The following is a 15,000-nucleotide window of genomic DNA, read 5'->3' on the forward strand; positions in this document are numbered from 1 at the left end:
TTTTTTATTGAAATGTTTGTTTCTAATATAAGAATCAATCGTTTGAATACACCGAGCCCAAATTTTGGTTACTTTAACCTGAGTATCAGGATAATATTTAAATACACACTCTTTTGAGATTCATTCGAAGTTGTGTGTGCTATAAACATAACAAACGACACACTAACAATTGCTTGGTAGCGCAATGATGACATAAAAAAGTGTCAGTATGCACTTAAGATATTTTATTCACGAAATAGTTTAAAGGCACGATATAGCAAAAGAATTTTTAATAGATGATCTTATATATACATGTATATGTAATGCATTAATAAATTTTGAGTTGCTTTTGCAATGAGCTGCGATTGTCTCACGTCGTATCTAAGTATACATATGACTCATCAATGACGTAGCTGAATAGTTTGTGACACACCTTACATAAAAACACGGAAACTCATTGTGATAACTTTCTTGTTAGTTTCATATCATCATCTCCTTTTATTCTCAACATTTGTCTACATTGCATTCTCGATATTTTGGGCGAAGATGCTACGAAAATTAACAAAAACTGCAAAAAATTGCTTGGTATATTTCACAATTGATGATACGTGCGTATCAACGTCTGCAATCTCTGATAGTGTCCGTATTGAATGAATAGTGTTTTCAAGCGACAAAACATTTATTTGCCGTACGATACGCGTATCGCGTATATCGTATTTTACTTCTTTGAGCGCTGAATCTAAATCTCTAAAATTTACAGAGCACCGCGCTCAAACGATTTATTATGACATAGCTTTTTGTCAATTGCCTATAAAGTCTATCAAGTGACAGTTGGCTATTCTGTATTTCTCGAGTAGACGAGGAACTTTGTTGTGAATGTGACCGAGTTTACAACGTAGTTGGATTCGATAGTTGATGTTGCAAGATGCACATCCACATAAGCATGTTATTAATAAACGTGTATTCTATTCGTATGAATCGAATCGTATTTTAATAAAAGGCACGTTTCGTCGTGATATAATAAACGCCTTAAATAAAACATTAAAGTCGATAGGAAAATATTACACAGATTTCTGAAAGTGCATAAAACATTAGCTTTAAATGTTGACCAAAATTTATCCTGAAAAAATAGTGAAATAACATAGAATTCCATACCAGGTATACTACGTACGCAATATCAAAAAAAAACCAACGAAATCGTTAACAATTTGAAAGCAAAATTGCTGCTCATTACGATAAACAAAGTTCTATCAAGTATCACAGCGTTTCATCCTCGTATTATACGTACGCTTATCGTTCACGCATTATACGCGTATCATACGCGTAGCGTATGTTAACAAATACGCGAGCGGTAGGGTACATAAAATTACTTTGCTTTGTAACAAATCACAAAAAAAGCAAATGCCAAATCAAAAAGCAATTGTTAAATAATTGTTTTTTTGTAGAATGATTGCTATAAGCAATTACAGGGAGACAGTTCTCTGAACAATTAGCCCCAAAGAGCAGGAAATTTTCATTGCGGCTCAACATGCCATGTCCAATGTTTAGAAAACTTACCAGCCAAGAGCATGCTGAATCATCTCTTCCAAATCTCTACCAATAGCAACATGAAATGAGTTTGGCTGATTAAAAAAAGTTTAACTTACCAATTTCAAATAAAATTCTGCAAGCTTAACAAGAATATCTGTAAAACCATTGACCTTCTCACACTCATCCAACCCATTGCACAGATGTTCACGAACACTAAATAACTTACCAATATCAATAGATTTAAATAATGTATTGCATTAATCTATCATAGGGAACCAGTCGAGGGGTGGGACATTTAGCAACACTAACACCTTTAGCCCTCTTACTACCACATATCTGCTCATATGAGCTAGCCTTATAAACTCTTCTATACTTTTCTTTGCCCATAACTCCTTTGCTATAATACACAGCAATCGATCGTAGCATATTCTCATCTGATCTTTCGAACTTCTTCAAATCTTCTTTGTAAATTTTTTGAAAAACCTTGCTCTTAAACTTACTGCACTTTTCTAATCCTTTTACTATATCACCAACTTTGCACTTTTTTTCTAATGTCTCCAACATTCCAATGGTACCAGGCTTTGTATCACCCTTACTACCTCCATGAATGGCATTAGCCGCCAACATTGTCTCCATCCTGCGTGTTCGACCAGTGGACTCCACACAACCTTGCCCAGTTGGTTTGTTTCTTCGCCTAACAACTGCCTTCCGGCCTATGCTAAAACCTTTCTCCTCTTGTTCCTCCTGCCTACTTCCACCTTCAATGAACTCTGTCCTGATGCTATCTAACTCTTCTACTTCATTCACCAATTTCTTTACCTGTAAAATTTATGAATACAGTTCCAGCACAAAAATGGAATACATATTCTGATATAAAATACAAGCACAAACAGTTCACACTAAAAATACAATTAAACTGAAATAATACGCCTTGGCGCTAAATATTTCGATTCTTTATAAAACAATCTTTCATTAAAAAATAAGCCTATCATTACAAAATTCGACACATCATGTCAAAATATTGCATATGTTATTGACTTATTGACATAAGTAAAGATCGAGTAAGCAAAGATCATTTCAAATCAAACTACTAAACATTTTTTACCTTATCATCAAGACGTTTAAGCTTCTGAGACACACATTTTGCTTTCTTTTGCTTGCTCATATTTCCTTCCCATGCCAATCTTTTGTTGCGCATGTATTCCCCAACATTGAATCGTTTGTAAAGCTGGATTTCCACTTCCCGGTAAAGACGGAAAACGGTAAACGCCAAACGGTACAGGCATGCGCAGTAGAAAATGTAGCACCGCAAAACGGTATGCACACCGTACTGCTTTCCAATTTTAAAAGTTGAAGTCAAGTCAACTTTTTTCCGAGGAATTCATACCGTTTCACTTTTTAGCCAATCAAGTTATACCCCAAAAATTGACTACCTGTGTGTTTGCATACCTAGCATTACATCTAAAAAACCATATTGTTAGTTTTGTCCTAGTTATGTAAAGTCCATAGCAAAACTTCAGATGATATTGATATTTTGTTCATAAACTCATTTGCAGATGCTTTTATTTTTTTGCTATTAAACCAGATGTGTATAAAAATATTGCGAGTATTGCACACCACATGTTGTGTTATGCTTTCTTTTTAAATTTGTGACTTGGTATGCTTTTGACAACAATTAGTTATTTTACCCATATGTTTTTCAGCAATTGAAGCAGAAAATGAGTTCAAAAGGTTAAGAGAAAATTTCCGAAAGTGTCTGAAAAAGAGAGAATTGAATCACGATCTGGAGCAGAAGCAAAAAAGTTACCCACATGTGCCTTCTTTGTTGAATTGAGTTTCCTTAGAGATAGTGTTTCTAATAGAAAATCAACAAGCAATGTGAATGTACCCAGACTATCAGATAGTCGATCATCGTCACAATTTGATTTAACTCAAGTATCCTCAGGCAGTTCCAATGAAATAGCAATTGCTGCACCTGGAATGAGAAATCCATCACCCAAGCCCAAACCATCCTCAGAAATCATAGCAGTCTCAACGAAAACTTGAAAACGAAAAGAAGATGATGACCTTTGAATGCAGCTCTTACTGCAGCAATAGTCAAAGACATTAATAAATCTGGTGAAGACACAAATGATTCTGATTTACTTTTTTGTAAAAGTCTGGTGGCACCTTTAAAACAACTCTCATCTAAGAAGAACAAGAGAGCTAGAATCAAACTTTTAGAGGTATTAATGAGCTTGATGAATGATTAACTGCATGCTATATAACTGCATTAACTGGAACTATAAATACCATTTTGATGTTTAAGTTCTTATTTTATTTAATTCTAGTGTGTTTTGTTGAAGGTAAATTGGTTTTCAACTGATGCTTGTTGTTTTGTCATTTATAATTACGATTGCTTTTTCTGAAGGCCTTATCACGATTAGAGCATTAAAATTCTGGTTATATGTGGGTATTTTTATACATGTTTATTAGAAAACTAGCATACTTAAAACTTAAAAAATTACAAACTTTCTGCACATTATATATGTTCTACTTTACTCATATGTACATGTTTCATTAATGAATGCTCCAACAATTGTCAAACCCAGTTAAAGATAACTTGTATTATTCATGTGTTGCTGTGACATGCTTGAATTGCCATGGTACTTGCCCTGCCTCAGACATGAAATAATCACAAAAATTTTCTCGTATTCTCTTGGCTATTTTACTGTAATTATTAGAACCAAGTTGTTGAATGTCAGCCAACCCAGCTGTGCTATGAAATGCTTCTACTTCGTTGCGCCAGGCTCCATTTTTAAATCCATAGCTGTTTTCGGTATCTGCAAAACCTGGAGGACAGTACCTACTTGCCTCAAAAGATTTGCCATGCATCAAGTAATTATGCAATGCCACAACTGCTTTTGTTGTACAAACGACCAAGTCAACTTTACCAATAATGGGGCGTCGCCAAATTCGGAAAAGTGCAGCAGCTATGCCAAATGAGTTTTCAATAACCCTCCTAGCTCTAGTAAAACGATAGTTATAAATCCTCTCTTTCAAAGAGAGTACCTCGCGCGGGTAGGGTTTCATCAGTTGCTCAGACAAACGGAATGCCTCGTCCCCAACAAAAACAAGGAAATTTGTTTTCTGATCCAGGTATCTTCTCATTTCTGGGTAGATGCAAAAGATCATGTTCTATTGCATATCCTAGATTACTACTAGAAAAAACGCCTCCATCACTATTTCTGCCCGAGTCTCCGATATCTACGAGGATGAACCGGTATTGTGCATCGCATACTGCAAAAAGAACAATTGAGTGAGTTTCTTTATAATTAAAGAAACTCGACCCTGATCTTGCTGGAGCTTGCATGACTATATGCTTGTCATCAATCGCCCCCAAGCAATGTGGAAAATTCCATTTGCGATTAAAATCTTTCGCAATGTTCTTCCATTCGACTTCACTTTCGGGACACTTAACGTAAATGGGTGAAAGAACATCCCAAATAGCTGACGTGGTCTCTCTTATAACACGGCTGATAGTTGTAGGATGTATACGGAAATTGCTTGACAGCGAAGCGTGAGAGTTTCCAGTGACCAAGTATCTTAGAGTAACTGAGAGCCGCTCACTCGGAGATATTGGTTCTCTTTTTTCACTGCACTTGGCGATTTTAGAAGCATTAAGCTGCAAAAGTTCCTCGAACTGGGATACGGACAACCTGAAGTATTTGAAGTTGTATTCCTTATCAAAAAGACTAATCTCTTCTACAAGAAGGTGAAATTCTCCTTTTTGCTTTCTTTCCTGAAATATTCTTCGAACCCACATTCTCTTTTTGTATTTTTTTCGCAGTTGCATTCTTCTTTTCAATAGCAACAGCATCATTAATGTTTTTGTTCTAAGTTTAGCCATGATGATGCGCATCTGTTTTAAAATGTCCGCCAAAACAAGAGGAAATTAATAAACGGAAAATTTCCTTCATGTGTACCGTTTACCGTTACCGTCTTATCGGGAAATGAAAACTTACTAATTTTGTGAGCATCAACTCAGTATTATCTGCCATCTTGCTACTACCCAGGAGTCAATTTTTGTGGTATAATTTGATTGGCTAAAGGCGGATTTCCACTTATTGAAAACTTTCCTATCTTGGAAAATTCTTTAAGCTGAGCATGCGCTCTAGTCGTGTTTCTCCATCTTCGGTCGGAAATATTTTTCTATGCCAGGAATAAAGAAAGTTGAAAAATTTCAACTTTTTTTTTTCTTTCATTGGAAAATATCTTTACAAACCAATCAAAATCAAGTAGACGTGCGGGCAATGTTTAGCCTGAACTACTGCCTGAACATTGCTGCCCGCGAGTTCAAAACAACATGGACGGATCAAACGAAGTCTACAATTCAAACAACAACGATTTATTGACAATATCGGATAGTCGTTTAGCAGAATTACTTCAAGACCCATCACAATCCAGTGTTAACCTTTGTCCTTTGCCAAGAACTGATTTTATGTCTTCAAGTACAATCAATGTGACGAAATTGGACAGTCGTAGCAAAAACATTTTAACAACACAGTTGATAGAGTTAGTGCGAGACAGACCATGCCTATGGGACGTTTCAGCTAGATCATATAAGGAGAAGCCAAAGAAAGATGAAGCTTGGAGACAAGTTGCTACATAGCTTCGTGTCACAGGTTGATTTAACTTTGTTCATAAATGTTGATATAATTTGCTTTATCATATACGTACTGACGTACATACATTTAATTTATCGTAATACTGCAGTTTTTAAGAAAATGAAAACCTTTCTTTTGAAATATTTGCGTAGATATTGCAATTTTAAAAAGTGAATGGACAGGAATAACAGCAAACTACAAAAAAGCCTTGAAACGCAGGGAAGGAAAATCGGGTGATCCAGGTTGTAAGAAATTGCCAAATTGTGAATTTTTTAATGAATTAAGTTTCCTGCATGAGATTTGTTCAACACATGACACCTATGGCAACATATCCATCGGCAATGAAGGATCTCCAACACAACCATTTGAAAATGTATTTCCCACTACTTCTCCTGCTTTATCTGATGTCTCCTCAAGTTCTTTAATGTCAAACTCGCCCGCCTCGCCAGTTCCTGTTACTCCAGATTAACATGACTTGACTTCGACTTTTAAAATTGGAAAGCAGTACGGTGTGCATACCGTTTTGCGGTGCTACATTTTCTACTGCGCATGCCTGTACCGTTTGGCGTTTACCGTTTTCCGTCCTTACCGGGAAGTGGAAATCCAGCTTAACCAAGCTTAATCCAGCTTAACCAATCATGTGAAAATCGTTCCACCGTTCCCGGAATCGGAAATAGACAAGTACTTTTTGCATTTTGAAAAAGTCGCCGAAAATTGTAAATGGCCCAAAGAAAGTTGGACCATGTTTTTACAAAGCGTTTTGATTGGAAAAGCTAGGGAATTTTTTTCTCAAATGTCTGTAATTGATTCTGCGGATTATGACTTAGTAAAAGATGCGATCCTGAAGGGTTATGAGTTGGTCCCCGAAGCCTACAGACAAAAATTTCGTGCTATTAGCAAAAATATATCTATAACTCACTTAGAATTTGCTGAACAAAAAGCTCAACTTTTCGATCGATGGTTAGCTTCGGAAAAAGTCCAAGATTTTAAAACTTTACGGCAGTTAATTTTAATGGAAGAATTCAAAAACTGTATCCACTCTGAAACACGAGTTTTCCTTAACGAGCAAAATCCTAAGACACTTAGTGAAGCAGCCCGTCTTGCTGATAATTTTTCGCTTACTCATAAATTTGCAGTTAAAACTAACCCACATCCGTTTTCACAAAGAAACACTCAAAACACACTTGATGGAAAACAAACACATTCGTCACGATTTTCATCGCGGTTTCCGAACAATTACGCACAAGGCAGACATAACTTACAAGGCAACGGAAGTCAAACAAAACAAAATTTCCAAAGCATGCAATACCAAGGAAAGCAATATTCATCCTGTAATTCCCCATTTCGACAAGTAATTTGCGATTATTGCAAACGAAAAGGGCACACAAAATCTGAATGTTATTTGTTGAAATCGAACAGACCACCATCAAGACCGACGGGAATTCTTTCAAGATCCGACCAAAATATAAACAACAAAAATAAATCTGTACACAAAACCACTCGTAAAAATGCACAGGAGAATCCGAACAAAGCATTACCGCATGAAACACTACACCATAATATCACAACAACCAAGCACAAAGATTTCAGTGACAGTGATATGGAAACTTTTAAACCTTTTATTCATGATGGTAATGTCACAATCAACTCCAACCGTCAACCAGTTTATGTTCCAATTAAAATACTCCGAGATACAGGAGCTTCACAATCAGTAATATTGGGCAATACTTTGCCATTTTCCGAACAGTCATACTCAGGAAAGAAGTTGTTAATTCGTGGAATAAGTTCCACTGAATACGAATCAATCCCCTTACACAATATTAAATTGCAATCTGATCTTATAAAAGGTGATGTTGTGATAGGTGTTATCAACACCTTGCCCTTTGCTGAAAACATCTATTACTAGGCAACGATTTGGCAGAAGAAAAGATACAAGCAGGTCCCGTTTTAAGCAACAAACCAGTTTTCACACAACAATCCAACCTCACTGAGCAAGTAATCCCTGATTTATATCCTTCATGTGCAATAACAGGAGCTTCAAAAAAACGACAAGACGAAAGTCTTAAAAACACGGAAAATCATGACATGCAAATAGAAAACACGTTTCTTCACGATATTTTCGAAAACCAAAAACCTTTAAAAATTAGCTTCATATCTAAGTCAGATCTTATCGAGAAACAACAAAATGACCCCAACATTTCAACACTTTATCACAAGGCTTCAGAAGGAAGCAGATGTCAAAAGCGATCCCGTTTGTTATTATATTAGGAATGGTGTATTAATGAGGAAATGGCGACCACCAAACACTTCGGTAAACGATGAATGGGCGTATCGATATCAGATAGTTGCACCTCAAGCATATCATCATGATATTCTAAGTCTAGCGTATGAAACCCCCCTTTCAGGACATTTAGGGAAAAATAAGACTTATAATAAGATCATAACACATTTTTATTGCCAGGAATAAGGAAGGATGTTGCAGAGTTTTGTAAAACTTGCCATGTCTGTCAAGTAGTGGGTAAACCAAATCAAACTATTCCAAAAGCACCTCTACAGCCAATTCCAGCATTTGAAGAACCTTTTAGTCGAGTTCTCATTGATTGCGTAGGACCACTACCAAAAACCAAAAAGGGAAACGAATATCTATTAACTATTGTGTGCGCTTTCACTAGATTTCCAGAAGCGATTCCTTTGCGAAATATTCGAGCTAAAACTATTGTACAAGCTTTGACCAAATTTTTTACGCTTGTTGGAGTTCCAAAATCAATTCAGTCAGATCAAGGCTCAAATTTCATGTCTGGCTTATTCCAACAAGTTATGCACGAATTAAATATAACGCAATTCAAATCTAGTGCCTATCATCCGGAAAGTCAAGGAGCGTTAGAACGTTTTCATCAAACATTTAAAAATATAATTCGCATGTATTGTCAGGATAAAGAAAAGGATTGGGATGAAGGTGTTCATTTCCTTCTGTTTGCGGCTCGTGATTCAGTCCAAGAATCGTTAGGTTTCATCCCTTTTGAACTTGTTTTCGGACACACGGTCAGAGGACAACTCAAACTTCTCAAGGAGAAACTCTTAACTGAGGAAAATAATCCAACGAATTTATTAACTTATGTTTCAGATTTCCGAAATAAGTTGACCACTGCATGCGAAATTGCTCGAACAAACCTTGAATCAACTCAAAATTGCATGAAAGGAAAATACGATAAAAATTCAGTTACGCGGAATTTCAAGGTTGGCGACAAAGTACTTGCGTTACTGAAAATACCAGGAACACCTCTTCAGGCTAGATATTATGGTCCGTATGTTATTGAGAAGAAAGTGAGTGATTTGAATTATGTCATCATAACTCCAGATAGGCGTAAGAAAAATCAACTATGCCATGTAAATATGTTAAAGCCTTATTTCGATAGAAAAAGAGAAAGGAAAGAGAATGTAGGAAGTGTAGTAAGTAAAGTATCTGAGGAAGAACTTTCATCTTTAACTGACACTGCAAGTAAGCTGAGCAACTCTGAAATCTTGAAGAATATTCTTTCCAAACTCACTCATCTTAATCCAACTCAGAAAGCTGATATAGAAAATCTCCTCAACCAACATCTCGAGTTATTTCCTGATGTGCCTTCCCGAAGTCACCTTATTGTACATGATGGGGATGTAGGCGATGCATCACCTAAAAAACAGCACACATACCGTCTTAATCATACAAAAGAAAAATACCTCAATAAAGAAATCGACTATGTACTCGAGCACGATTTAATTGAACCCAGTCACAGCAGTTGGTGTTCACCATGTATTTTGGTTCCCAAACCTGATGGCACTTATAGAATGTGCACGGATTATAGAAAAGTAAACACTGTTACTAAAACCGATACCTTTCCCATTCCACATATGGATGATTGTGTTGACAAAATTGGTAATGCAAAGTTTGTTTCCAAATTAGATCTTCTAAAATGATTTTGGCAGATACCATTGAGCGACAGAGCAAAAGAAATATCTGCATTCGTTACACCCAAGGGACTTTTTCAGTATAAAGTCATGCCATTTGGTATAAAAAACTCTCCAGCGACATTCCAACGTTTGATTAATCACATCATAATGGACATCAAAGGATGTGAAGCGTATATTGATGATGTAATTATCTATAGTGATACATGGGAAGAACATCTGAAAATAATGCGGCAGTTTTTTCGAAGGTTATGTGAGGCTCGTCTCACCATCAATCTTGCGAAAAGCGAATTTGGATGTGGTCATGTGACATATCTTGGACATGTAGTCGGACAAGGTCAAGTAAAACCAGTCAATGCTAAGGTCGAAGCGATCTCCAAATTTCCTCAGCCTACTTCAAAGAAACACTTAATGCGTTTTCTCGGTATGGCTGGATATTATCAAAAATTTTGCCCAAACTTTTCAACAATAACCGAACCGTTGACCAATTTGCTACGGAAAAATGCCAATTTTACTTGGATAACCTCATGCCAGAACGCTTTTGACCAGCTAAAAGCCCTATTACAACATTCCCATGTTTTGTCCGCTCCGGATTTTCAACGCCCCTTCAAACTTGCTGTCGATGCAAGTGATGTTGCAGCAGGAGCAGTTTTGTTACAAGAAGACAAGGATGGTGTCGATCACCCGTTTTTAGCGATCACAACCCTCTCGTTTTCATCAGTAAAATGAAGAACAAGAATCAACGTTTGCTCCGTTGGAGTCTATTATTATCCGAATTCAACCTTGTTATCAAACACATTAAAGGTAGAGACAACCTCATCGCTGACTGTTTCGCACGACCTTAGAACATTATTATCTTAAGGAAAGCTTTTCAATCTTTCTTTTTTTTAAGGGAAGGGTGTTACATGATAATACATATTCATGTAAATTATACTTATTATTGTTATACACTTAAATATATTATTAGTTAACGAGTTAGTGCTCTTTGTAAAATGCCTTACTCATACATGCATGTGTATGATAACCACAATAACAGGAATAGCTTACGTATAGGACGTGGTCAACCTACTGACCACAGACAACGTACAGGACATGGGTAATCAACTGACCACAGCTTACGCAAACGCGGTTAATCGTACGTCATTGTGCAATCACGTATAAGCCGAGAATCGAAAGTTGTAGTTATGTTGGTGCTTAGTAGAAGTCCACATCAGAAGAAAACTCATGTAAAAGAAAACGAACTATTTACGAAAACAACCAAAGAATCCAGATATATATCCTATCCATCAACGAAAGAGTCACTGAAAGTCTGAAAGCAGTTGTCTTAGATAAGTTTGAACATTTAAACATTTATATTATAACGATTATATCAAAATTATTAGTATATTAAATAAATATTTTAAGAATTGACAGCAACTTCTCCACAAGGTTTTGCTCCTTTTGTTACGCGCAATTGAACCAAAAGCGGCCATTTTATTATTAGTCGGGACGTTCGTAACAAATGTTATAAAAAAACGAAAAAATCAACAAAGTTTTGGTTGAAACAATGGAAAATTAAGGCTATAGTAAGGTGTACGAAATATGAAAATATACTTGTTAAGTGTCTACAGAAATAAGCCAATAACTCACTGGATTTTCTGAATTTTGGCGATCAATAATTGGCGTTATCCCTAAAGATAAAAAAATTGGCCTTTCTTAATAATGAGAACTAATTGCCTATGTCAAAATCATTCAAAGAGCCTAGAAAGCTACATGAACAAAGAAGCGGACAAATTCGTTGTTTTACGCATTTATCATCAATCAATCATATACATTTCAACCATTTTTTTGTCGATTTGGATAATTTAAATTTTAAACCTTTTTTGTGCTTATCAACACCTGTATGCTTTATTTAACCAACGGTAATGGCAAATCGACAATGGCATTATAAGACGTTCATTATTCCTCATTGTCTTTGTTCAACAATAACTACAATATCTAAACAAATAAAATTTCACCTTACTTTGATCACGTTACAATATAGAAGCGCTTGTTCCAAAACACCGTTTCTTGCTAAAGTTGTGCTAAGAATAACAAATGAAACGGGCCAACCGTCAACCATTGATAGCGAAATCGTGTTACACGTGAATAAACATGTTGAATTATTCCTTGCCCAAGTTCTGTGTTTATTCAAATAAAATGAAAACAGCATGTACTTACGATGAAAACGTTGATCAGCTCGTTCTTGAATGTGTTGTATCAAATATATATTCTTTCTTGGGTTAAAAATTTTAGTAACTTAAGATCGACTTGCCACTTGTAATGAAGTATACAGAAGACATGTGCAAAATAGTATTCTGAGCCCGCAAATTTCCTTAACGTCTACAGCGATTTATGGTTCTTTTATTGCAAACGACTTTGAAGATGACTACCGCTAAAGTTGTCAAAACGTCAGTCAACAACAACAACAACAAAAACAGTCCTTCTCAGGACTATACCATCCTGGACTATCTACATTCACAAACATATAATAAATGTCCAAGGTATGCAAGCCAGTATGTCACTAAATCACACTAGATCTATCTCCAATCATCTTGAAAATGTATTGTTCTGTTCAGTTTTGCTAGTGCATTCTCTTAGCTTTACGCTTCTACTATCAACTGTTCTGCTGTTGAGCAACAGCACAACGTTTATAGCGCTGTAGTGTATCTTTGTGTTACACGCTAAGCAAACTTTTTCCTTTTTTCTAACTTTATGAAATAAGAGAGTAGCATCAAATGGAAAATTGTTCGCAGTTGTATTCGTATTGATGATCTCGACCTATACATTAACGGATTTGCATGTGTTTGATTGCGACAATTCATGAAAACTGTCCTTTATTACAATTATCTTCTGCCGTTATTTTTACAATAATGTGAATTATGTTCAGGTGTATTGAAAAGCTTACCTTTTATTTGTAGTTTCCTTTCGGTTTTGTGAACAACTGCCCTTAAGTGTTTGGTATCATGTGACTGACTAACGTTACGTGTGGCATGTGAGTCTCTTTTTATTCGTTGATTCCGCTTTACCATTGGTCGCTTTTTTTCATGCCAGGTTGGTATGGTTACAGTCTAGGAACAATCTGTGCGTCTATCCGTGCACAAAATGCACAATTCGAATTAGTAATAATGACAGGTGCGACCTTAGAAACAACAATAGCAATTCCAAACTTGAAACCCCCCATACAATTTACATGAAAAACAGTTTTAGCTACTCAGCTGCATAACTTTAGAATGGTTTACAGACTACACAGTAAATGTAGCTGTACAAGACGCTGTACCAAAAAAGTGTCGTTTCCCTGTTCATAATGGTGACTGTACTTTATGTCAAAAGATTTCCAACCTTCTTAATTCCGCCATTTAGATAAGATAACGGTAAAGTTAATTTATAATTGCATATGTAACTTTAAACATTAAAATTTGAAATAAATAACCTCTACAGAGAGGGTTAATTAGGTACGTAAATGACTTTACTAATTGACAGCACATTTTCACCATAGTGACGTTAATTTGAAGAAAAGCATTACACTAAAGAACTTTAAATGAAACCGATGAATCAATTTGCCAAATTTATAACATTGTTTAATTTGAAAGGATAGTTCGATACATGTGCAAGTGTGCCATATTGTAATTTCACGTGATACATTTGGACTTTTAAACCCTACAATATATATATATATATATATATGTTTGAAAATTTGTAATCCAGGCATTGAATACATAAAACATAACAGTTTCTCCGGATTTTAAATGATTTTTTATTGAGCTTTCGACTCGTTGCTTCGAGCTTTCATCAGAATGAGGATATTTATTTACACGTGCTTTAAGCTTGGAGACGTTTAGAGCGTCTAATTGGATTAGTGGGTGAATTAATGTGATTGGATGGGGTAAATATATGTAAACAAATGACGGGCAACTTGATAAATACATGTTGATAAAGTGACTTATACGAAAGTGAACTGTGCGAGAAAGTGGAAAAAGTTTCTTTGAAAATTTCTAATCATAATATTTTTGCAGCTTGAAGAAGCCTTAGAAAATGGCTTAAAAGCTTTCAAGCCATAGTTGTATTGCAAAAATGTATTTTCACGAGAGATTTTATAGATTCTCGTCACTTTTTACGTTCATATTGAGCAATACGGTTAGCCACTGAACATCGTTCTGGTACCTCTATATTAGGATTCTTGGAACTCCCTTCTGGGTTCGACCTATTGGGGTCTACTGAGCGTTTTGGCGACTTCGATTTCGAATTGTCAACCGTTTTTGTACCTTTTCTTGCTGTAAGGTTTATTTTCAACCTAACCATGTTCCCAGGAAAATTTTTCGCTGAAAAAAAGCCAAGTATCCTGCCAGGAAAAAATTTTTTATTCTTTTTCACAATCGACTTACTCTGAGAATTTATGTGCGATACAAACGATTCCTCTAGGGCAAAGCTTTTTTTCAAATGAAGTACACGCTCTTTTGTAACCAAAGCCACCTCACCGTTAGCGTGTTGAACAAGACGAAACTTATCGTCAAACATTCCTGGATCGTATTCTGTTTTCATCAGCACGAGCGACAACTGATGTTTCTTAGTTGCAGGAGAGAAAATCTCAACCACTAACTTTGAATCAGATTTTTTGAAGTAGTAACCTGTTATGGTGTCGAAGTCGGGTGTATAAATTACTTCATCATACGCGCTGATTTCTTTCAGAGTTGGATCGAACTTCATGACTTTTATTAGATCACCTTCCATGCTGTAGGTGAGGAGTTTATGAAATTATGAAAACGCTCCTCTCGATTGCTATTTTGTTATCAGAAGAAACAGAAAGTTTTCATCTCACCAAAGATTAGAGAAGGTTTACCTTTTTCCTTCAACTTCTTCAGAAAGAGTTCACCATCTT

General features: G+C 35.9%; 1 protein-coding gene across 1 annotated transcript; it reads right to left on the reverse strand.

Moving 5' to 3' along the window:
- Positions 1-4,588: 4,588 nt before the first annotated feature.
- Positions 4,589-5,398, reverse strand: LOC124438633 (protein ANTAGONIST OF LIKE HETEROCHROMATIN PROTEIN 1-like). The gene has a single exon (XM_046988808.1). The coding sequence runs from the start codon at positions 5,396-5,398 to the stop codon at positions 4,589-4,591; it is 810 nt and encodes a 269-aa protein (XP_046844764.1).
- Positions 5,399-15,000: the final 9,602 nt, after the last annotated feature.

Source organism: Xenia sp. Carnegie-2017, unplaced genomic scaffold (genome assembly GCF_021976095.1).
Source record: "Xenia sp. Carnegie-2017 unplaced genomic scaffold, XeniaSp_v1 HiC_scaffold_19, whole genome shotgun sequence".
Classification (NCBI taxonomy): Eukaryota; Metazoa; Cnidaria; class Anthozoa; order Malacalcyonacea; family Xeniidae; genus Xenia; species Xenia sp. Carnegie-2017.